Raw genomic sequence first — 24409 nt, 5'->3', positions numbered from 1 at the left:
CCCCAACCCTGATCCCTTCCTAATGCTATAAGTACAGTAGCCTCTTAGTTTGTTTCCCCATCCATACAATCCGTCTTCCACACTGCAGTCAGAATGATCTTATTTATTTATTTTTTAATATAAATTTATTTATTTTAATTGGAGGCTAATTACTTTACAATATTGTATTGGTTTTGCCATACATCAACATGAATCTGCCACGGGTGTACACGTGTTCCCCATCCTGAACCCCCCTCCCACCTCCGTCCCCATACCATCCCTCTGGGCCATCCCAGTGCACCAGCCCCAAGCATCCTATATCATGCATCGAACCTGGACTGGTGATTCATTTCACATATGATAATATACACGTTTCAATGCCAGAATGATCTTATTTAAACACAAATCTGACCATGTTACATTTCCTTAGGTTGCTTCCTACCATATAGCAGCAGCTCATATAGTACATTCGCCACTAAACTCCTAAAAGTTATCAAAACCACCAGAAGACTTGGCCTTATTAGCCTAGGACTTCTGCCCTCCCCATCTATATTTGCCTTGAGGAGTAGTGTGGGGAGAGGGGAAACTGGTGATTGTTTTCTATGTCAGTTAGCTACAAGGTTTTCAGTCATTACTGTGCAGTCAATCACTGAGTATGGGGACAAACAATAGACTTCTGGGCAAGAGGATAGCAGACTACAAGAAAATAGGATTTCTCTCTGCTTTTTCAACCTCTATTACACTAGAGGCCCCCTCAAGTTCACGAAAATTCATTAGCACCTACTAAGTACTGTGTCAGGTATGATAAAAAAATTATAGAGAACTTGCTGGTCTGGATCCTGGCATTAAGAAACCTGTGTATGTGTGTGTGTCCAACTTATGAAGTATCGTGCCAGGCACTATCCTCAGTTATTTACACCCATGTTGTCATTTAGTCCTGTATTATTGCCACCTTTTTGGAGATGAGGTAACTGAGCCTTGCTAAAGGATCACAGAAGATTGTGCAACATACAGTTTGCAAATCCAAGTCTGCCATCTGCAAAACCCCTTCTTTTACTTTTATGGCTCTTCTTGCAACCCATTTGGGAAGATAGAGCTGATGATCCTGATATGAAGAGAGCACACTGGAGCAGTGTATGATCAGGTGGTAATTTGTGATACAAGTAGAGACAAAATGATGTGATACAAAGAGTCTAGGATTCATGTTCAGTAAATTATGGAGCCAGTTTTGATTCTGTCACTAATTAGGCATGTGCCCTTAAATATATTACCCTCTATGGGTGTCAGTCTTTCTTTTTTTTTTTTTTTAAATAAAGAGGTTGAAGAAATCCAAATGGTTTTTAAACAAATAGGAAGTCACTTTATCTGAGTCATAAAATGCAAATGAGCTAAACAAATATAATTTTCATTTATATTTCATTGGCAAAGATAAAACAATTGTCGATTTTGTTGATAAAGTTCTGGGGAAACAGGCACCCTCATAAATTATTGGTGGTAGTATAAATTGGTACAACTTTGATGAAGGATCATTTGGTACTATCTATTAAAATTTAAATGCCCATTGCATTTGTCCCAGAACATTTCACCTTTAGAAATTTATCTTACAGATATACTCACATACATACACAAAGATAAATGTTTAAGTATATTCACTTGAGTTGTTGGTCATAACAGCAGAAGACTAGAAGCAAGAGCCCATTGATGGGGGACTTATTAAATACTATAATGGCCTCAAGGCATTATAGATAATTATACATGCCCACTGTAGAAAAGTTAAAAAAAATACAGAAAAATATAGAAGATAAAGATAATAAGAAGCTGCTCAGAGACAAGAGCTCATTATTTTGGCTCAATTATTAATATTGCTATTATTTTTTCTATTCATATGTTTGTATGTATGTATATATACATAATTGAGATCACTGAGATCATCAGTTGTGTAATACAATTGCATATTCTGCTTTTCCCTTTAAATTATCCTGAGAATGTCTCTATGTCATTAGAATTTCATCAACCTAGTTTTAAATGGACTGCATAATGATTGATCATAATAATGTACCATATCTGTAGCCATTCTTCTATTGTTGGAAAGTTGGTTTTCTTTTTCTTTTCTTTTTGTTTTATAAATATGTTGCAGAGAACATCAATTGCATTATTAGAAGTAGAATTACTGGGTCAAAAAGCATGAAAAAGTTTAAAGTTCTGAATTTATATTATCAAGTTGCATCATTAGCATTTTCCCAGTATATGACAGAGCCTCATTCTCTGCATCTTCATTGGTTTTAAGTATTATTATATTTCTAAACTTTCTTAATTTCATAAGGAAAATACATTTCATTGTTTTGCATCTCATTAATACTTTGTGAAGTTGAAGTATGTTTGTATTTTTTACAAGTTGCTATCTCCTTTTGTGAACTAACTATATGTTTTATTTGCCCATATTTTATTGGAAGCTTGGTGTTTTTGTGATATATTTGTATAGGTCCTATAGTCAGTATATTAATGATAGTAACTTTTAAAATTTTTCTGGAAAACATTTTCCCAGTTTTTATTACCTTTAATTTTATTAATTTAAAAATATTTAACAGTTTATAAACTTCTTGATGTTTTCCTTCATGATTCCATCCTTTACATGTATGTCTACTGCTACTGCTAAGTCATTTCAGTCGTGTCCGACTCTTTGTGACCCCATAGACGGCAGCCCACCAGGCTCCCCCGCCCTGGGATTCTCCAGGCAAAAACACTGGAGTGGGTTGCCATTTCCTTCTCCAATGCGTGAAAGTGAAAAGTGAAAGGGAAGTTGCTCAGTCGTGTCCAACTCTTCGCGATGCCATGGACTGCAGCCTACCAGGCTCCTCCGTCCATGGGATTTTCCAGGCAATAGTACTGGAATGGGGTGCCATTGCCTTCTCCGTTACATGTATGTCTAGGAAGTTCTTTAAGAACTAGAGAAATTTGGACATATTGAAAGGGAAAAGCTGTGTGAATGAGCTGGGATTGAGTGTGCAGAGAAAGGACATAACTTTCAGAGCCAGAGGAACACTCTTTGAAAGAGGAGGAAAGGAAAAATGAATGAGTCTAAGACCTGCTTGAAAAAGATTAAAGGAGACCTAAATAAATGGAAAGACATCCCATGGTCAGGGACTGGAAGACTTAATATTGTTAAGATGGCAACACCATCTTGATTGATGGCAACAACCCCAAATTGATCTACGGATTCAGTATAATCTCTGTCAAAATCTCAGATGGTTTCTTTGTAAAAATTTACAAGCTGATCCTAAAATTCTTATGGAATTGCAAGGGACCCAGAATAGCCAAAAAGGCTTGAAAAAGGACAAAGTGGAGGACTCTTATATCATGATTTAAAAATTTACTACAAATCTACAGTAATTATGACTGTGTGGTACTAGCATAAGGATAGACATATACATCAATGGATAAAATTGAGAATGGAGAAGTAAACTCATACGTCTATGATTAGTTGATTATCCACAAAAGTGCCAAGACTATTCATGGGGAAAGAATAGTCTTTTCAACATATGTAGCCATGACACTTAGCATACACATGTCAAAGAATCTCTACCTCATACCATTTACTTGTGTACAGAATACATAAAGAAATCTCATAATTCAATAATAAAGATACATAAAACTCTACTAAAAATGGACAGATAATCGAATAGACATTTCTCCAAGGAAGATATACAAATGGCCAATAAGCACATGAAAAGATGCTCAACATCATTAGTCATCATTAGTAAAATGCAAATCAAAACTACAGTGAGATACAATTTCACAACCACTAGGATTGCTACAATAAAAAAGATGGAAAATAAAAAGTGGTAGTGAAGATATGAACTGGAACCCCCATATTGTTGGTGGGAATGCGGCAGTTTCTCAAATGCTTGACCATAGATGTACCATATAACTCAGCAATTCTATTCCTAGGTATACACTCATGAGAAATGAAAACATGTGTATACAGAAAAACTTGTACACAAATGTTCATAGCAACATTATTCATAATAGTCCATAATAGTTCTTTCAAAATTGAAAGAACCCAACTGTCCATCAGTTGATTAATGGATAAACAAAATTGGTACATTCTGTACAATGGAATACTATTTAGCTATAAAAAGAAATGCAGTATTCACACATCCTAAAATATGGATGAACCTTCAAAACATTATTACATGAAAGAAGCCAGTCGTAAAACACCACATATTCTATGATTCTGTTTATATGAAGTGTTCAAAATAGGAAAATCCAAAGGGACAAATTAGATTATGGTGGCTAGGAGGCTAGGAGGAGGAGGAGGAGGTAATGAGGATTTATTGCTTAATGGTTTTTGTTTGGGGTGATGAAAATTTTTAGAAATTTTTAGAAATAGATAGTGATGACGGTTCTATACATTGTAACTATAATTGTTGTTGTTTAGGTTAGTCGGACATGACTTAGCAGCTGAACAACAACAAAGCAAAGTTCAGTTGTTAAGTTGCATCTGACCCTTTGTGACCCCATGGACTGCAGCACACCAGGCATCCCTGTTCTTCACTGTTGCCCAGAATTTGCTGAAATTCATGTCCATTGAGTCACTGATGCCATCCAACCATCTCATCCTCTGTTGTCCCCTTCTCCTGCCCTCTATCTTTCTCAGAATCAGGGTCTTTTCCAATGAGTTGGCTGTTCCTGTCAGGTGGCCAAAGTATTGGAGCTTCAGCATCAGTCCTTCTAATGAATATTCAGCGTTGCTTTCCTTTAGGATTGACTGGTTTCATCTCCTTGCTGTCCAACAGACTCTCAAGTGTCTGCTCAAGTATTATAACTTGAAAGCATCAATTCTGTGGCACTCAGACTTCTTTATGGTCCAACTCTCACATTTGTACATGACTACTGGAAAAACCAGAGCTTTGACTATACGGACCTTTGCTGGCAAAGTGACATCTCTGCTTTTTAATACGCTGTCTAAGTTTGTCATAGCTTTTCTTCCAAGAAGCAAGCATCTTTTAATTTCGTGTCTGCAGTCACCATCGAGAGTGATTTTGGAGCCCAAAAAAATAAAATCTGTTACTGTTTCCACTTTTCCCCTATTTATCTGCCATGAAGTGATAGAACCAGATGCCATGATCTTTGTTTTTTGAACGTTGAGTTTTAAGCCAGCTTTTTCACTCTCCTCTTTCACCCTCATCAAGAGACTCTTTAGTTCCTTTTTGCTTTCTGCCATTAGAGTGGTATCATCTGCATATCTGAGGTTACTGATATTTCTCCTGGCCATCTTAATTCCAGCTTGTGATTCATCTAGCTTGGCATTTTGCATGATGTACTCTGCATATAAGTTAAATAAGCAAGGTGACAATATACAGCCTTGGCGTACTGCTTTTCGAATTTTGAACCAGTCCATTTTTTCATGTCCAGTTCTAACTGTTGCTTCTTGACCTGCATACAGGTTTCTTGGGAGGCAGGTAGGGTGGTCTGGTAGTCCCATCTCTTTAAGAATTTTTCACAGTTTGTTGTGATCCACACAGTCAACAGCTTTAGCTTAGTCAGTGAAGCAGAAGTAGATGTTTTTTCTGGTATTCCCTTGCTTTTTCTATGAGTCAATGGATGTTGGCAATTTTATCACTGGTTTCTCTGCCTTTTCTAAAAATCCAGCTTGTACATCTGGAAGTTCTTGGTTCACATACTGTTGAAGCTAACTTGAAGGGTTTTCAGCATTACCTTGAGTGACTATAATTAATGCCCCAGAATTATACACTTAAAAATTGTTAAAATGGAAAAAACATGTTTTCTTTAAAAGAAAAAGACCAAATTAAGCAATATTTTAAAAAATTGCTAGGAAGCAATTGCTAGATTGCTTGTTATTGTTGTTTAGTTGCTGTTGTTGTTAAGTTGCTAAGTCATATCTGACTCTTTTATGAGACCCCATGGACAGAGGGTAGGTCTTAGTAAAACATGAGGAAGGTTTATCTACAGAGACAGACCAGAGAATACCTTATCTGAAACAGTCTGGAGCTGAGGGCTAGAGACAAATGAAGTTTCATAACATCTCACATGAACTAATGCAGTGTTTGCCACCTATTTTCATGATAGGAATCACTGCTGCTGTGGCTGCTAAGTCGCTTCAGTCATGTCCAACTCTGTGCGACCCCATAGATGGCAGACCACTAGGCTCCCCCGTCCCTGGGATTCTCCAGACAAGAACACTGGAGTGGGTTGCCATTTCCTTCTCCAATGCTTAAAAGTGAAAAGTGAAAGTGAAGTTGCTCAGTCGTGTCCGACTCTTCGTGACCCCATGGACTGCAGCCTACATCATGGGCAGGCTCCTCCATCCATGGGATTTTCCAGACAAGAGTACTGGAGTGGGGTGCCATTGCCTTCTCCGTAGGAATCACTAGGGGACTTAAATATACAGATCAGTGATTCTCAAAGAGTAGTCTAAAGATTCTTGAGGGTTTGTGAGGTCCTTTGTTTTGTAATTACAGATCTAGGAGGGGCCAAATTTTCTCCCTATACTTCAGGCAAAATAACTTATATTAATAGTTAACAGACTGAATGCAGAAGCAGATATAAGAATCCAGCTGTCTTCTATTAAGGCAGACATCAGAGAGGTTGGGGAAAATGTAAAATATTACCATTCACTAAATTTTTGAGAATAATTTTTTTCATAAAAATGCAATTTATGTTAATTTCAATGGATTTGTTATTACTTTAAATGAAATAATAGATAACTAAAATTTATGAATTTTAATTTCTAATATGTTAAATACAAATAACCATAACCCACATAAATAAAGCTCTTTGAGGTCCTCCATAGTTCTTAAGTTTGTAAGGACTCCTCAGATCAAAAATTTTGAGAAACACTGATATAGATAACCAAGTCTTTCAGTTGGAAATTCTGATTTAGGAAGTCCTATAGAGCACAGAAGCATGGCCAAGAGGAGCTACCCCTCATCCAAGGTCAGGGGCAGCGACTGAGAATGCCAGGCTGCATTGGCACAGGAACAGCCTAGAGGAGCTACCTCATGTCTGAGGTTAGGGGCGGTGGCCGAAATGAGCTACCGCACACCTGAGGTCAGGGGCAGCAGCCGAGAGGAGCAACCCCAAATCCAAGGAGCGGTAGCTGCGTGGGCGCAGGAGGGCCAAGAGGAGCTACTCCTCATTCAAGGTCAGGAGGGGCGGCTGTGAGGAGATAAGCCTTGTCCAAGGTAAGGAGCAGCGGCTTCGCTTTGCTGGAGCAGCCGTGAAGAGATGCCCCACGTCCAAGGTAAGAGAAACCCAAGTAAGACGGTAGGTGTTGCAAGAAGGCATCAGAGGGCAGACATAATCACAGAAAACTAGCCAATCTGATCACATGGACCACAGCTTTGTCTAACTCAATGAAACTAAGCCATGCCATGTGGGGCCACCCAAGACAGGAGGGTCCTGATGGAGAGGTCTGACAAAATGTGGTCCACTGGAGAAGGGAATGGCAAACCACTTCAGTATTCTTGCCTTGAGAATCCCATGAACAGTATGAAAAGGCAAAATGATAGGATACGGAAAGGGGAACTCCCTGGGTTGGTAGATGCCCGATATGCTACTGGAGATCAGTGGAGAAATAACTCCAGGAAGAATGAAGGGATGGAGCCAAAGCAAAAACAATACCCAGTTTTGGGTGTGACTGGTGATAGAAGCAAGGTCCAATGCTGTAAAGAGCAATATTGCATAGGAACCTAGCATGTCAGGTCCATGAATCAAGGCAAATTGGAAGTGGTCAAACGAGATGGCAAGAGTAAATGTCGACATTCTAGGAATCAGCGAACTAAAATGGACTGGAATGGGTGAATTTAACTCAGTTCAGTTCAGTTCAGTCACTCAGTTGTGTCTGACTCTTTGTGACCCCATGAATCGCAGCACGCCAGGCCTCCCTGTCCATCACCATCTCCCGGAGTTCACTCAAACTCACGTCCATAGAGTCTGTGATGCCATCCAGCCATCTCATCCTCTGTTGTCCCCTTCTCCTCCTGCCCCCCATCCTTCCCAACATCAGGGTCTTTTCAATGAGTCAACTCTTCGCATGAGGTGGCCAAAGTACTGGAGTTTCAGCTTTAGCATCATTCCTTCCAATGAACACCCAGGACTGATCTCCTTTAGAATGGACTGGTTGGATCTCCTTGCAGTCCAAGGGACTCTCAAGAGTCTTCTCCAACACCGCAGTTCAAAAGCATCAATTCTTTGGTGTTCAGCCTTCTTCACAGTCCAACTCTCACATCCATACATGACCACTGGAAAAACCATAACCTTGACTAGACGGACCTTTGTTGGCAAAGTAATGTCTCTGCTTTTGAATATGCTATCTAGTTTGGTCATAACTTTCCTTCCAAGGCGTAAGTGTCTTTTAATTTCATGGCTGCAGTCACCATCTGCAGTGAGTTTGGACCCCAGAAAAATAAAGTCTGACACTGTTTCACAATCTATTTGCCATGAAGTGATGGGACCAGATGCCTGGCGTGTTGTGATTTATGGGTTCGCAAAGACTTGGACACGACTGAGCGATTGAACTGACCTGATAGAACCTAGAGTCTGTATTCTTAGACAATTATACCAGGTACTTACCAGAGAAGTTTGGTTAACACTGAACCAAAATAAAGGTGTTTAGATATTAGGGATTTTTTATGATGGACTATAGTGAATGCAAGATAGAATCAAGATTAAATGTATAAAAAGACATCAAGTAGGGAAATACTGGTCTGTTTGAGGTAGATAAGACTATATTTATAGTGGAGTCATTTTATGACCCAATTTTCATAACTTTATCTAGCAATGTTGGCAATCCAGAAGCAGAAGCAGAGAAAGTGGGCACTTTAAGATGAGTTGGATGGGGCTTTGGGTGTGGACTCTTCAAGTACATCTGTCCTAGTTATATACATGACATTCAGATTGTACACTGAGGAGGCTGTGCCCTGAATTTATATTGGGGGAGAGTTGTGGAATCTATTGGGTGTGAGTATAATAGCTTAAGGTGGGAGCCTGGAGAAACCTATAGAATATAGTGTTAGGTGGTTAGGATGGTATAATGGATTTTAGAAAGTTGGAGCATGTACAACTGGTATGATGACACAGGGAAATTGAAAACAGACAGAGAAACATGCATCTGCCACCACAGGTTTACTAGGGGTCTCAGTATGTAGCATGTTAAAGAGGACTGGGATGGGGCTCACAGTGGACAACTATAAGGAAGAGAAATGAAGATGGAGGTTTCTGGATATGTGGGACCCAGGTGATACCGTTTATTCGTGACATGGTCATGGGAACCTGTAGAAGGGAAGCTCCTGGGACCCCAGAATGCACTGCTAAAATATAACTAAAATAGAAGTTGGGTGAGGGCTGACAGATTCTGTTGGTTTGCTTCATACCAGGTGCATTAGATGGTGGAGTTTCCAAGTGGGTCCTCTCATTATGTGTTCTTAGTAGGATGCCAGCATTTGCATGGCATGGCTGTCTCAATATACCACCTTACTTTATGGTATTTGTCCTTTGTAAAATCCCAGCAGAATCATACATAGAGGGGATGGAGTGATACATATGTTCATTCAGAAATATGTCTTCAAATTAATACTATTGATAACAAATAATGAACTAAAGATAATAGCAATAGCTACCATTTATTGAGCACTTACTATGCACCAGGAATTGTGCATAGTAAGTACTTTACACTTTCCATATATCATCTTATTTAATCTTCACAGAAACTGCCCTTAAGCTTTGTTGTTCAGTTGCTCAGTCCTGTCCAACTCTTTGTGACCCCATGGACTGCAGCACGCCAGACTTCCCTGTCCTTCACTAGCTCCAGGAGTTTGCTCAGATTCATGTCCATTGAGTACGTGACGCTCTTATTTATCATAGCAACTGCCCTTGAGGTAGGTTCTATGATTATTTTCGTCTTACAACTGAAGGCCTGCGGCTTATTACAATTTAGCCATATCATGTTCTTATAGTTTTTTGATCATGCCTGACTCCTTCTTGACTCTGGACTTCTACATATTCCTGTTCTCTCTGCCTGGAAAGCTATTCCTACTCTCAACTAAATTAACTCCTACTCACCCTTCAGGGCTCACCCCAAATATCAGTTTTTCAGGAAGCCTTCCCCTAACCCTGTTAATAGGTTGTCTGCCTTGGTATATACTCTCATAGCACCTTGTATTACTTCTTTACAGCACTTATTACAATTTGTAGGTTTAACTTGTTTATGTTTGTCTTACTGACTAGACCATGTGAGGAGGAGAGGAACTGCTGCTGCTGCTGCTGCTAAGTCGCTTCAGTCGTGTCCGACTCTGTGTGACCCCATAGACGGCAGTCCACCAGGCTCCCCCGTCCCTGGGATTCTCCAGGCAAGAACACTGGAGTGGGTTGCCATTTCCTTCTCCAATGCATGAAAGTGAAAGCGAAGTCGTTCAGTCGTGTCCGACTCCTAGCGACCCCATGGACTGCAGCCTACCAGGCTCCTCCATCCATGGGATTTTCCAGGCAAGAGTACTGGAGTGGGTTGCCATTGCCTTCTCCGAGGAGAGGAACTACATCTGTCTTATTTATTGTAGTGTTTCTGAAGATGTAAAAGTTCTCAGTAAATACCAGTTGAATTAATGAATTTATTCAGGGTCAAAGAGGAAGTACAGGAATCTGGATATAAAACAAGGTTGGTCTGACTTCAGGACCTGCAGAACAAGTTATTGCATGTCTTTTGCTACATTGCCAATGATAAGGAACAGAGTTGACCCCATACTTCGTCTGGGAATTGGAAAGAAATGTAGAGGGGCAACAGCTTGTGCTGGGTTGGAAGAGTGGAAAGAGACTATGAGAGTCAAGGAGAGACAGTTGGCTCTGCAATTAACACCAGAGCCCTTGTGTAGAGGCCTATTAGAAAGGTCTTCCATTTTCTGTTTTGAGAACAGAAGGAGCTCTAGGAATGACAATCTAAATTATGTTCTGTTCCTCCTGCTAAACAAGGAAGTTGCTTAGATGACTGACCATGAATGTGTGTTTCCAAAAGACAGTGTCTTTCCTCACTGGTCCCTTTTCCCCTAACCTTCCACGTTCCTCCTCAACAGCTCCCTGTTCATGAAGTGCTGGGGAAAAGCAGTGTAGCTCCAGCTACTCCAGAGAGAAGGAAAGCAGCAGTCCCCAAAGATCAGCTGAAGAGTCAGGAGGAGGAAGGTGAAGCCTGTGCTCTAGGCAACTTGGACAAAGCCTGTGTCACTTGCAGCCCCACCAGAGCCTGGAACCTGAATTGGATTTCTGTGTAGCCAGGGATGCAGTGGCAGAGCACCACAGTGACCTGAAGGTAATATAAACTTGGGTTCTTTTATTATTATTTTAAACCTTTGATTAAATTCCTTTGGGGAGGGAGTTTCCTCTGATGGCTCTGATAAGCTCCTTGTGTCTGGACCTGGTGGGTTCAGTCTCTCATTGTTTCTTAACCATGAACAACATTTGGCTGTGGCAGTGGAGGTGAAAAGAGGGCTGCACAGGGAGGGGAAAGAGAGTCTTGTTGCCATCAGAAATGTTGTCAGGGCTGGTCCTGGGTTGAACTTTGTTCAGAGCCACTGAGCAGTGAAGCCCACCCAGCTCCTCCCTCCCCTCAGTCCCACCTCTCTGTCACCAAACTTAAAGCGTAGTGGTTCCTAACATTTGAGAGGAAACTTTGAGAACTAATGGAAGATTAAATGTATGTACACATAGAAATTTGCACACTATTCTGGGAGTTCAAGCCCAGAGGGCCTTCTGTGGACCTTTAAGGACCTTGTGAACTCCAAGTTTGGAAACTCTGGTGTACAGTCTTTCTCTTGGTCTGGAATAGCAGTTGTGTATAGAAGTTGTAGCATTCCTAGGTCTTATATACTCTTTCTTGAAACAGTACAGGTGCTCGTGAGAAATCTGGGGGTCCCATGGAATATGTAGTTCACAAATAATGCCACCATATTCTGTCACTTGTATCTAACATTCACCTTGTTCCATGCAAATGATAAAATATCCTTGTCAAGTTTGTCTAGCCTCAGCTTAAGCACTTCCAATGATGGGGAATTCACTGTCTTTCCTAAGATAGAGTCTAGTTTGTCACCATGCATATTTAAGTGTACTGGAAACTTAATAGTTCAGATGATTGCTATATAATGCATTTGCTCTCTCTAGCCTGGCATTTGCATTATATACCTCTTTGCTAAAAGTTGCTATGTCTTTGTCCATTCACTCATTTACTCATTCATTCTTTCAACCAACCATTGTTGATTCAACAAACATTTCCTACGTTTGTTTTGTTCCAGGAACACCCTAAACACTGGGAGGGGATGAAAAGACATTGTCTCTGTGCATGTTTTCATCCAAAACCAGAGGTCCAGAGCTTATGACTCTACAATCCCCTCTCAGTCAGTTCAGTTCAGTCGCTCAGTCGTGTCCAACTCTTTGCAACCCCATGAATTGCAGCACACCAGGCCTCCCTGTCCATCACCAACTCCCAGAGTTCACTCAAACTCACGTCCATCGAGTCAGTGATGCCATCCAGCCATCTCATCCTCTGTTGTCCCCTTCTCCTCCTGCCCCCAATCTCTCCCAGCATCAGAGTCTTTTCCAGTGAGTCAGCTCTTCGGATCAGGTGGCCAAAGTATTGGAGTTTCAGCTTCAGCATCAGTCCTTCCAATGAACACCCAGGACTGATCTCCTTTAGGATGGACTGGTTGGATCTCCTTGTAGTCCAAGGGACTCTCAAGAGTCTTCAACACCACAGTTCATAAGTATCAGTTCTTTGGCACTCAGCTTTCTTCACAGTCCAACTCTCACATCCATACATGACCGCTGGAAAAACCATAGCCTTGACTAGATGGACCTTTGTTGGCAAAGTAATGTCTCTGCTTTTTAATATGCTATCTAGGTTGGTCATAACTGGTTGGCACAAAATCCATTACTTTAACACTTTGGGGATATGGTGTCATTAGCTGCTGATTTGATCTAGTGGTATTAGGTCATCCATCTTATATTTTCATTTCCAGAATTTATCTTTTCCTTCTTTCTGACCAGGGGAACAGATGCCTATTGACATTTTCTAGCAATGTGCCCTATTCATCGTTATTCCTAAAGTTCCAAGAATGCCTCCCATTTGACCTCATTCTGCATCTTGGGATTCTTCTTCTGTTCTTTTGCCCTCTACTTCCACTCAGAGGAAAAAAGGTAAGTCCTGACCCTAGCATTTGGAATATTTTCCTTTTCATTACATTGACATTTTCCTTGTAAATCCCACCCTGTAGTATGGTGCTTGCGGCCTTGCCAGGCCCATGTCAAGTGCCTCGCTAGAGTAATACTGGCTCTACTCACAGGGAAGTGCCTGCTTCCTATTGGTTAAAACGGATCTCACAAGCCCTCAGAAGTTAGGGCTATGTATCTAGGTAGTTGACCATACAGAATATAGTAAAATTTTGGCTTTAAAATAAAGGTATAATGCACATTAAAAATGTGATAAAAAATGTCACACAGCTGATTTTTACCCTCCTCCCAGAGATCTCTAGAGGTGGTGTTTCTTCCCTGTAGCCCAACAGACATTGCCATCAGCCTCTTGGCTCTCCAAACCCTCCTGTTGGTTCTTCAAAGTGGGGCATTACCCCTTTTAAGAAACTTTCCCTACTCACCTCAGACCTGTGTAATCTCTGCCTTGGTGGTTCCATTGGCAAGCACTCTAGTCTGTAATCACATACATGGTGCAACTTAGCACTTTCTATCATACAGCCTTATTTGCTCTTTCATGTATGTATTCTCTGTTGGGTACTTAGATTTGGATGAACTTCTATAGAGTTTATGGTTTTGACTTTTAAGTGAGCTGCTATCTAAACTATTTGTTTCACCAATCAGTTGGGAAAATAGTGGATGTCACTAAGGAGCATCAGGAGAAACTATCCTAACCCCAAACCTTCTACGAGACTTTTATTCCTTCGGTTCTTGTGTCCAGACAGCATTTGCTTTGAAAATGCAAATAGCCCTATACTCCCACCTCAGTAATTATCAGTAAAGGGGTCAGGGATTTTAAAGCAAGATATCTAAGAGACTGTTCTGGAGAAGAGAGAGCTCCAGGAATGTCTTCCCCACTTCAACTAGAGCCACTCTTCTTTTATGGACTGAAGTTATCCTAAAACTTTATGTATAAGTCATTCAGATACAAAAAGAATTCTTTCTGAAAACTATTCTTTTAGAGTACTAGGTTTCAAACTTTATTGTGCACAGGAATCCTCTGGAAGGCTGTTAACATGCAGATGGCTGGCCCTTACCCCCAGAGATTCTGACTTGGCAGGTCTGGGGTAGGACCTGATAATTTCCATTTCTCACAAGGACCCAGACGATGCTGCTGATAAAAAGGCCATATACTTGAAGAACTGTTGCTTTAGGAAAATGTGTTAACAGATTCCCATAACTCTCTAGGAGAAACACTGGTAGAGGATAGGGGTAGGGGTTTGGAGAGGGAGTGGGAGAACACCTCTGGAAGGGAAGGTTGACTAGTTCAAAAGATCACTCTCCCTATTGATTGCTGTTTATTTCAAATCACCTCATCTTCATATGATAAGTAAGAAGCCACCAATTAGAGTTGCTGACCTTTGGGCCCTAACCAAATTCCAAAGGAGGGTTTCTCTATGCTTAGTCCTAAGCACAAATGGGAGCTTCCATAAGAGCTGATGGTCTAGGCCTTTCTGAAGCTTTGATTCACCACTAAGTTTAAAGTCACAAAACCAGAAAGAACTTCAGATAGGGCTCCTAGATAATGCTAATATTGTAGATAGCGAGTCACCTAGGCTAGGCAGTGTGATGCCAACATCAAGAGATTCTAATGAGTAGCAAAAGAAGCCAACAAACCTTCTAATCTTACTAAGTGTACAAATCAATAGAGTTAGACAGTGGTTACAATATAAAGACAATTTTATTGCCAATAAAAGCCTTTGATAACTCATTTATCCTGTTTCAGTAGGACCTTATTCTTTCTGATGAAAATCCAGTCATAGCATCTCTCATTAAAAATAAAATTATTTTGAAATAAATAAATATATAAAATAAATAGCATATACATTTCATAAATAGTTTGTCTTTATGCACAGTATCCATGCTTACATTTTAATATCATTTTCTTACAACCTACCCCATCTCCCACTTTCAACGTCAGGAAAACTGCATGTCAGGACAGATGATAAATCTGCAGAGCCAATACAGGAATGGCTTGCAGCAGGGCTGGAGCCCTAAGAATTTTCTTAATGAGACTTCTCCAAAGCTCTGTAGGTAGCATCTATGGCAGATTCCTTGGTCTTTCATTTACCCACTTTAAGGTATTTGGGTAGATTGTGGGGCAAGACACCTCTGGCCCTTGGTAGGGGGCCCCATTCTTTCTTGTGCCACCTCAGGGGAAAGAACATGAGTAAAGAAAAAAGTATATACAAGATTCCCTCTAGACCTCCCCATCCCCCCACACCCCTCCCCAAAATAACCCAACCTTAATATATACTTTTGAACAATGAGGGAACAGCTGGGTCGAGTTGAACAGTAAGTGCTTCTTTGTTATCTAAATTGATAGGAAAGAGGATTGAAAAGCTATGAGTATAGTGCTTCCAGAGACAACTGTGGCCCCAGAGTATACGGGTCACAGAGATCACACTAGGGGTCCGTTACCTATAGCGGAAGAGGTCTCTGGACATGGTGGGCAACTTAGAAGGATCTACTGGCCTGGGTAAAAAGTGGGTGAATTTCTGGTGTCGTTTAGTCCTGTATCCCTCCCGGGGTGAGCCGTCTTTATTCAGGGCCACATAATACTGTCTCTCCGAGTCCGAGTGTTTGTACAAGGTGGAGGCATAGGTGTTGTACCAGTTTTCTTCAAACTGTTCCCGGAAAACACATTCACGTGTGAGTTTCTTCTGTGAGGGTGAGAAAATAAAGTAGAGCCCATTATATGACTATTTCTCCCATCCCAGCTTGCTGGTGGAGAAACTAATAAATAGCACATTTATATTAGAAAATTTCAGGCCTATCTCCTGGTATTACTGAGGCATCTTCTTTCCAAATAACATTAAACAGTCTTGTCTGTATTGCTTTCACCCTCTTTCATGAGCCACGCAAAAATGTTTCAGGTGAGATCTTTTCTGAAAGCAAGAGACTGGAAGAGATGGGCTCACCTGGTACTCTGAGCCTGAGAATTTCTGCTTCCCAATGCCCACTGATACCTCTGTACTTTTTCCCTATTTAGGGCTAAAGATGTTCAAATCCATTGAGATTGCCATCAATCATGTCAACTGACAGGCAAAGGCCTCGAATCTATATAAAGCTCCATGGGAGGCAAGCTGTGATCTCTCCTAATGAAGGGTCTCAGGGCCTGTCAGTTGGAAAGCCAGGAAAAAAATCTCCTTGAGAAGTTCCTCCAATCTGGCTACTTCAAGCTGGCAGCTCCTGGGTCTCTTGCCTCTATCCCTTCTCACACTTGATTCAGCCACAATACTACTTGCTGGGGTTGCCGATACTGAGTGCTGGGGACAGGCCTATCTCTTAGGTGTCAGGGAAGAATGTGCTCTGATTTCATGGGATGCAGGCAGCCAGAAAGTATACTCTGTGACTCAAAAGCCAAAGCCAGGAGTTAGGATCCCCCAGAAGGGTTAAGATCAGCAAAGTCACTTACCATTCCCCAGCTCTGGGCTGGCTTCCAGAATAGAGAACATGTGCTGCAGCCAATACAGTCCTAGCTGGGGACTTAGGGCTGTCACCAGACCCTGGAATCCTTACTCTTCATTTGTTTGTTTGCTTCGTTTGGCCTTTGGGATTCAGCTGAAGCGATTTGGACATCAAGGACTTTGTTCTTAATTTCAGAATCCTCAATCTCAAGGCCAGCTCTCACTGCCTATTTTTGTGCCAGCTAGTTGGCTACTCCTCTCGGTACCCATCACAAATCAGATATACTCCTTGGGAGGGTTAATGCCTCAAACCCTTACCATCTACTGACAAACCAGTACAGCTTCCTATTATTATCAGATGAGCTGACACTCTAATGGAGAAGGCAGAAGCAATTATACCACAGAAAAGCTTCTGTTTTCATGGGGACTGAATGAGTGAAAGTGTTATGTAGCAAGTTCCTGGGCAGTCAAGAATTGACTAGAAGACACTAATCCTTTAAAGTTGACAAAAGTGCTTTCAAGTGCTAGATAAAGTTTTGCCTTACATTATCGAAACACTGGTGGTAATAGCTTCTGAGAAAAAAAAAAATAAAAAACTTTAAACTTACCGACCCATAGAGTTCTCCTCTCTCGTTCATTCCTAAATACAGGCCAGAGTCCACTCCCCGGATGCTGATCAGCCCTACAGCCAGGCTGATAAACTCCAGAATTCCTAGAGCAAAACAATGAATTCCATTTCCATCACTGATATCAAGCTAACAGAAAGCTATCAAGGTGACATGAGCTGGTCCTTTATCCCCAACTGAAGGCCAGTGCTATGTGCCTTTGGTGAATTACCTGATGAAACCATCTTTTGCAGCAAGAATGGAACCTCAGAGAAGAAACTGAGTCTCTCTGGGCCTCAGTCACTCCATATGTAAAATGGGGGACAATCTCTGCCTCTACTCAACACTCTTAGGCATATAATAAGGAAGAGACTGTGAGAAGGCTTTGGCTACAAAAGCTTCATAATTTCAAGGTACTATTAAAGGCCACCATTTCAACAAACAGGAGGGCAGCTTTCGAAATGAAACAATGTGGCCAAGTTTCTGTATCTTCCCAAAGTCACTTTCTGATTCCCCAGAGCTCACAGCATTACCTTGCTGTCCTCTAGGCTGAACTTGTTTTGTACCCTCTTAGCTCCCATGTCCTTAAAGCCACATGAGGCTGTCAACTGCCTGTAGCTGACTCTAACAAAGGCCACACAGGCCACTCACTAAGTTTGTTCCTCTGTCCTATGGCAGGAAGCAAAACTTGGCCTGGTGAAAGCTTTCTCCTCAAAAGTACTTTTGGCCAGTGCAGCCGCAGGCCAACAAGCCTGTCATTCTCCCCTTCTCTCCTGTGGATTTTAAATCTATCTACGGCAAACAGTTGGCAGGTAGTATTAGACTTGATACTGATTTGAGATGTTGCAACTTTAAGGGGAAGAGGAAGATATTCAGAAATGTTCCTCTAGTTGACAAAGTTAGAGGTGAGAATTTGAAAACGTTTTCATTTACCCAGCAGCAGCAAGGGGGAAAAAAGACATTGAGTACTAAGTGGGAAAAAGGAACCAGAACTGAAATCCTGGGGATACTGAAGACTTAACAATTTTGTTCTAACATAACACATCTATTATATGGATACAGATGCAATGGTCAACTAGATTTCTTTTTTATATTCTCTAGCCATATTTTTCAATGTATAGATTAAAACTTGATACAACTGACTCCAGAGGCATCCAAAGGTATGAAATGAGCTCATATCTGGCTGTCTTTCTTATCAAAAAATGTAATTATTAAGGGTAGTAATATTCTATGTAATCTATATAGGGAGTAGGACTGATTTCTTAAAGATCACTTAAAAAAAATTAAGTGGTCAATTTTGAAATCAGGTTCAAGAGTCCAGTGGGAAGTCTTCTGAAGAGCCCCAGTGACTCGGGCTAGTGGGTGGGTATTCAGGTATGGAAGCTTCTAGGGCACACACAGACCTTTTCAAAGAATGTAACTCTCTTCTGCTGCCACTGTACAGAATACTCAAAGCATAGCCTTTGGCCTGTAGCATTGACATCCTCCAAGTTTCATTCTCAGTCTGGTGGTTACTAACTCTCATAGCACATACACACAATAGAGTTTTGGAAAAGGAGGTTGACACAAGATGGTAGGAGGGGAAGGGAAAATTACCCGGTGCCAAGTAGGGGTTAAGCAGATACTGATTTAGTGGGCCAAGACCTTTAGTTACACTGAACAGGGTTCTGGTTTTGGTTCTGCCCTGTTTAACATTTTAATGGATGACTTATAAAAGGACATGGGGACTGTTTACCCTAGTTCCAGAAGACATACAGCTGAGAGGGTAACAATAAAAATCCAGAGATTTTAAGAGAATGGAAAAATGGGCTGACTCCAACAAAATAAGCTTTGATTAGAATAAATGTAAAGTCCTGCACTTTGGTCCATAAGCCAGTTAAACAAGATATTTTGTGTTTGGAGTTGTGTTGAGGGGAGGTGAGCCTCAAGTATTAATCATGAATTTATCTATTTCTTTCTTTTTATTTCCATACTCCTCCCCCCTCCAGGCAACTATGTATATTTTCTTGAAAACTTTGGACTGTTGGACTACTCTTTTGTGTTCCTGTGCATTTTTGTTAAATATATCTCCCCATCTTTGGGATGGGGAGATGTGGCTTAGCAAAACATACACAACAACAGCTTATGGAGTCTGATTGAACAAGGTAAGCTCAGTATGGCTGAGTCATGAGATTTTAAAAAGCTAATGTGAAGTTAGTCATGTAAAAATTAAAAATTACTAAAAAGCTAATTAAACAAATAGAAAATATGAAATAAAAATTAGTATGATTTAAGACTGTATTGATTGAGATCTAGTAACTGGCATAAGGGCAGGGGTTGCCCCATTCTACTCTGCCTCAGATCACAGTAAGAATAGTTTTGAATTCTACTCTGTTTAAAAAGGGTCACAGAAAACCAGGAGGGTGTTCAAAGGAGAGTGGCCAGTATGGCCAGGAAATGAGAAGTCAGTTCTGGGTGGTAAACATTGAGGGATACCAACCTGCTGGAGCCTTCAGTTCTTTGCTTTGCTTAGGCAGTTTACTTCTACACTTTGAGTCTTGGTTCCCTCATTCTCTAAGTATCTCATGTCTCTGACCACCCTGAGCTCATTAAGTAGCAGAGGGCAGCTTGTGATCTCACCATCCAAGACCTGGTGTGAGAACAAATCATGAAACCCAAGAGGTGTGGCCTTTGAGTCACCACGGTTTTTCTCCAACTCTGTTAACCCTGGTGCCAAAGGACAGATCATACAGGAAGTCACTTGGGTTGTGTCCAGTAACCAGGGGTCTCTAACAGTTGGAATCATCCCTGCCCAGCTGTCTTTGGGCATCATTTCCCTTTGCCAACTTTCCTATTTGCTGGATTCAAACTGTGGGAACCCAGTGGCACATGATGATGGAACAGATATTCCTAAACCTTCTCTTGAATTCCAGCCAGCATGAAAGGAGAGAGAAAATAAGCCAGTTTCACATTTTCCCAACTACAGCTGGAGAGGGGTGTTAACAGCAAGATGTTGAAGCAAAGTATTAAGTAGACAAAGTTCATCCTCAGAACTTTCACCCCCTTCAAAGCCCAGGACCTCCCTCTACTCTGCTTCATCTTGACCTGCCCACCTCAGGCTCTGGCCTGTGTTTGATAATTTCCAGATTCTTCTTATACTTTTTCTCCCATGGCTTCATTCAAAATGAATCTGTTCTGGGTCCCACTGCTTCAGAACCTAGCTAGATGACTGGCTAATATGTCATTTAATCTAGTTCCATAACTCGTCTGAATGCCCTCAGCCATCCTTTCAGCCCTTCAGGGCCAAGGCAGTGCTGTTTTGGTGCCTGGCCAAATAAGAACCAGATAGCTCAAAAACCAAAGCAGCTGCATAAGCTTGTTGCATCCCACCTGGCAAGAGGCCTCTCCTCCAGTCTGGCTCCCAAGCTCTATTCTGCCAGCCCACAGGTGCCCCTCAGGAATGTCAGTATCCTTGTGAACCTCATGTAAACGCCACCAGCCAGGCAGAGATTGAAATACTCCTGGCTACTGATTGCAGAATGGGGGATGGGTGGGGAGGGGGAGCATAGGCTGTGCCAACAGGTTATTATTTGGAGTCAAGGCTGCTCTTGGGCTCAGCCTGACTCTTTCTGAATGCATGGATTCCAGGGTAATCCTTGGGGGCCCTGCTCTCCAATTACAACAAATAGCTATTTACTTTACATGGCCTTTGGAGACTACCTCTTCCCCCCAAGCAGAAATCTATAATATTTTATATCTTAGGTCTGGCCTATTTTACCCTGCTGGAATGTTGACTGCTAAAGCACTTATGGAATGTTAAAGTTTCGATTTATTGAATACCCTGGCTGATTAACTCAAATGTGGAGCGAGGAAAGAGTCAGCAAATTCAAACACCACCACTTTCTTTGCCAAAAGCTAAACTGAGGAAGGGTAAATGTGTGCTTGAAAGTTGGTAAGGGATGTTACAAAGAGACAGCTTTGACCACGTATCATTTCCTTTACCGGAAATACACAGATCTGCCAGAAAGCCAGGGAAGGAGGGAAGGGAAAAGGTGATGCAGAGGTGGTCTCTGTGAGTAAGTGCGTGAGTGTGTTTTAGGCAAAACCCAAAAATGAAGCAGTCAGTTAAACAGCAGTGAAAACACCCCTTCCTCCTGCCAGGTTTATTTCCTTTGGTTTCTCCTTAAACTTAACACCCTTAGCAGTTTGAGAGAGAAAAGAAATCAAGATGTGTCCTTAGGGAGGTAATTAAAGACCACTTATCCCAAGAGCCTATTACTGATTTACGTTGACCTTGTAGGTTATTGGGCTCAGCTTAGGCACAGAGTCAGACAAACACTTGTAGCTGCTGGGAGTCAAGGTCATAGTTTCTCCACCTCTGCCCCCCCACCTCACATTTCTCCATCATTTCAGGATTTTTCTTCTATAGCTCAGGAATGAACTACCCCAATATCTTTAGGCCATTTCTGGGAGCTTTGGGGGGCTCTGAGGCCAGGGTGGGAGTCCTATTCCTTCTGAAGAGGAACAAAATGGGACTACAAAGTCACTGGCAATGGAAGGGAAAGGAGCCAAGTTAACCCTAGTTCTCCCCTCACCCCCCCACCCCACCTTATCACCCTTTTGAGGACCTGCTGCAAGTTTATACAGACACCTGTACCCTTCCATTACTCCCACCCCACACACAACCTACTGTACTCCAGCTCTCCAAGTACATTTTTCCAAGATGACATAGACTTCATTAGGGTTCCTGCTTGCTCCGTAAGGAAGACCAGCCCTGGCCCAAGTTGTCTGCTAGACTTAGCCTTGCCCAGCTATAGGCCTCTGTCCCCCCACCACCCTCATCCACCCCCAGCTTCTTACCATGGTGCACTTGGAGGCAGCTCTAGCAAGACATGGGGAATAGGAGGATGAGGCAGTTTGGGGGGAGTGGAGGAGGATTGGGGTGGGAAAGGAAGGGTGTCAGACCTGCCAGTAGGCAAAACTTATCACTGGCTTAGGGACAAAAGGTATCTTTGGCCTATAAGGTCCTTGGGGAGGAAGTGAGGACACTGGGGGATGCTGGGACCCAAGGAAGGGTAGCTGTCACAGCACCTGAATAGTTTAGTAGAGGACAGGAAATTGAAAATAAAAACAGCCAGATTATTGAGGAGTGAACACATTTGCATGGTAACACAATGATCTCTGTCCCAGATCAAGGTTTATATTAATTGTGTTCTGCATGTGAGACAGGCAGCTGTGCCCTTTGAACAGGCAGAGAAAATCCTTGATAGAGGTGGGGTGTTTTCTGCCCTGGGCCCAGGAGACACCTGTCTGGGGGGCTGGGAGTGGGCCCAGGATCGTTTCCTCACTGAGGCAAGGAGTCCAGAGGTAGCTCCCGGGCAAAATGTGCCCCAGGGCTTGTACCCTTACACACTGGCCACCGGGAGGCTTTCCTAGTTTCTCTAATACCCAGCTCCCGCCGTGCTGTCTGGGTTGGCCCCTAACCCAGGCAGAGCAACACAGAGGCAGGCAGGTGCCAAGGCTGCCGTGTCCCCATAGGCCAAAAGCCACTTGGGCGCGGGCCGTCCGCACATAGGGTCCATGGCCGACGAAGTCTCCTGCTTCAGGTAATCTGCCGCGACAACCTTGCTGCCGTCGAGGCTCAGCCTCGCGCTGTAGCCTCGTTCCCCGATCTCCTCGGTGGATGCTCCTACTCCCACCCACCCCCACCACCCGTCCACCCAGCTCCACCTGCTTTCCTTGAAAGGGGAAGCGCAGCGTCCAGGTCCCAGAACAATCCCTCTAGCTCCCCGAGGAGGTAGGGTGGGGTGGAGAAAGGAGAGGACGCATCTCAAGGTGCCCCCGCCTCCTCCTGAGAGCATCCGAGGGTGCGGGGCGCCCCGACGCCGAAGCCCGGCTCAAGTCCGCACCCTCACATCCCGCCTGCCCGCGTCTTCAGCGGCCTCCCGCCTCGACGAGCCCAGACAGCGCCGGGCGGGGCGGGAGAGGCTGGTCCTCCGGCCCCAAGCCGCAGCCTCGAGCCGTCGGCTCCCCAGGGCGCCGTCCGCTAGCCTCCCGTCCCTCCCGGCCGCGTCCTCACCGAAGCGGCTGTGGTCGTGGCGGGTGCCGTGCACCGTGCCGTTGGGGAAGATCTCCAAGTGGAAGCCGGTGCGGCAGTACAGCTGGCGGCGTCGCAGGATCCCCTTCAGGTGGGCGAAGTCGGTGGGCGAGCCGCGCTGCAGCTTCCCCTCAATCTGGCCCAGACGCTCGTTCAGGAAACCCGGGGAATCAGCTAGAGGCACGTTTCCCAGAGACGAGGAGAAGCCGTGCAGATCCCAGTCCAAGGAGGCGAAGACCCCCCCCACCTCCGCCATGGCGGGGCGCGCGGGGCCGAGCCGGGCCGCGGGGCGCGAACTGCCTCTCCCAGCCGCGGGCGCGGGCTACTCGGCGGCGCTCGCTCGCTCGCTCGTTCGCTCCGAGCTCTACGGAGCTGGAGTCGACGTCTGTTCGCGTCCAAGGAACTTCTCAGCCGCGGGGAGCGTGGGGCAGCGCGCTCCTGACCTTGCGCTCAGTCAAAGTGCCGCTTCCCCTCCGCATCCATCTCCCCAGGCCTCTCATAGCTGGCTTCGTCGAGCTATCAGATGCAAACGGGACTTTATATACATACCCACTCCCCTTACATTGACATATTGGATATTTAAATACAAGCCACACCTCAATGGCATCCCCTCGGAGATTGGTGTGTGTGTGTGTGTGTTTTCCCCTCCTCGTATGCTTTTGGCTCTTTTTGGGAGAGGGGGGTGGAGGGGGAGAGAGCGAGCGAGCTTCACTCCCTCTTTTATTATGAAAAAATGGCAGGAAAAAGCTACACATTGCAGTGAGGCATAACTGCTTTTGGCAGGTTTTTCTGAAACTGCTGATGAAATAACTGGAGCCCAGTACGTGGAGGCTGTTGGCGTCCACTGCCACTCGGGCCTGTTGCGTGGAAGTCTGTCTGTTGCGCGGGGGAAGCACCCACCTCCCGCGGGGTCTCCGGCTGCTTGCCTTTCGAAAGTGGTGTGAGACCTGGGGTGGGGGGGTGGGGTCACGCGTTCGTGAGTCCCTTCTTGTTCCCCGGCTGGTCGGAGGCTGCGGAGGGGCACCTGGCCTGGGTCCCTGGTTTCTTTGTTCTGTTGACCCCCTGTCCCACTCCCCACCTGTATGTCG

At 43.4% G+C, this 24409-nt stretch overlaps 1 protein-coding gene across 1 annotated transcript; it reads right to left on the bottom strand.

Annotated features, from left to right (window-relative positions):
• Positions 1-14892: 14892 nt before the first annotated feature.
• FGF16 (fibroblast growth factor 16) lies at positions 14893-24099 on the bottom strand. The gene is made up of 3 exons (XM_086387269.1): positions 23304-24099; positions 17249-17352; positions 14893-15893 (listed from the first exon to the last, which is right to left on the bottom strand). The coding sequence occupies exons 1-3, from the start codon at positions 23575-23577 to the stop codon at positions 15648-15650; spliced, it is 624 nt and encodes a 207-aa protein (XP_086243395.1). The 5' UTR covers positions 23578-24099; the 3' UTR covers positions 14893-15647.
• Between the last annotated feature and the right edge of the window lie 310 nt (positions 24100-24409).

The sequence above is a fragment of the Bos grunniens genome, chromosome X, assembly GCF_055505025.1.
Source record: "Bos grunniens cultivar Pamir isolate PY7600 chromosome X, Bosgru_T2T1.0, whole genome shotgun sequence".
NCBI lineage: Eukaryota > Metazoa > Chordata > Mammalia > Artiodactyla > Bovidae > Bos > Bos grunniens.
This window is presented reverse-complemented; position numbering and strand designations above follow the sequence as displayed.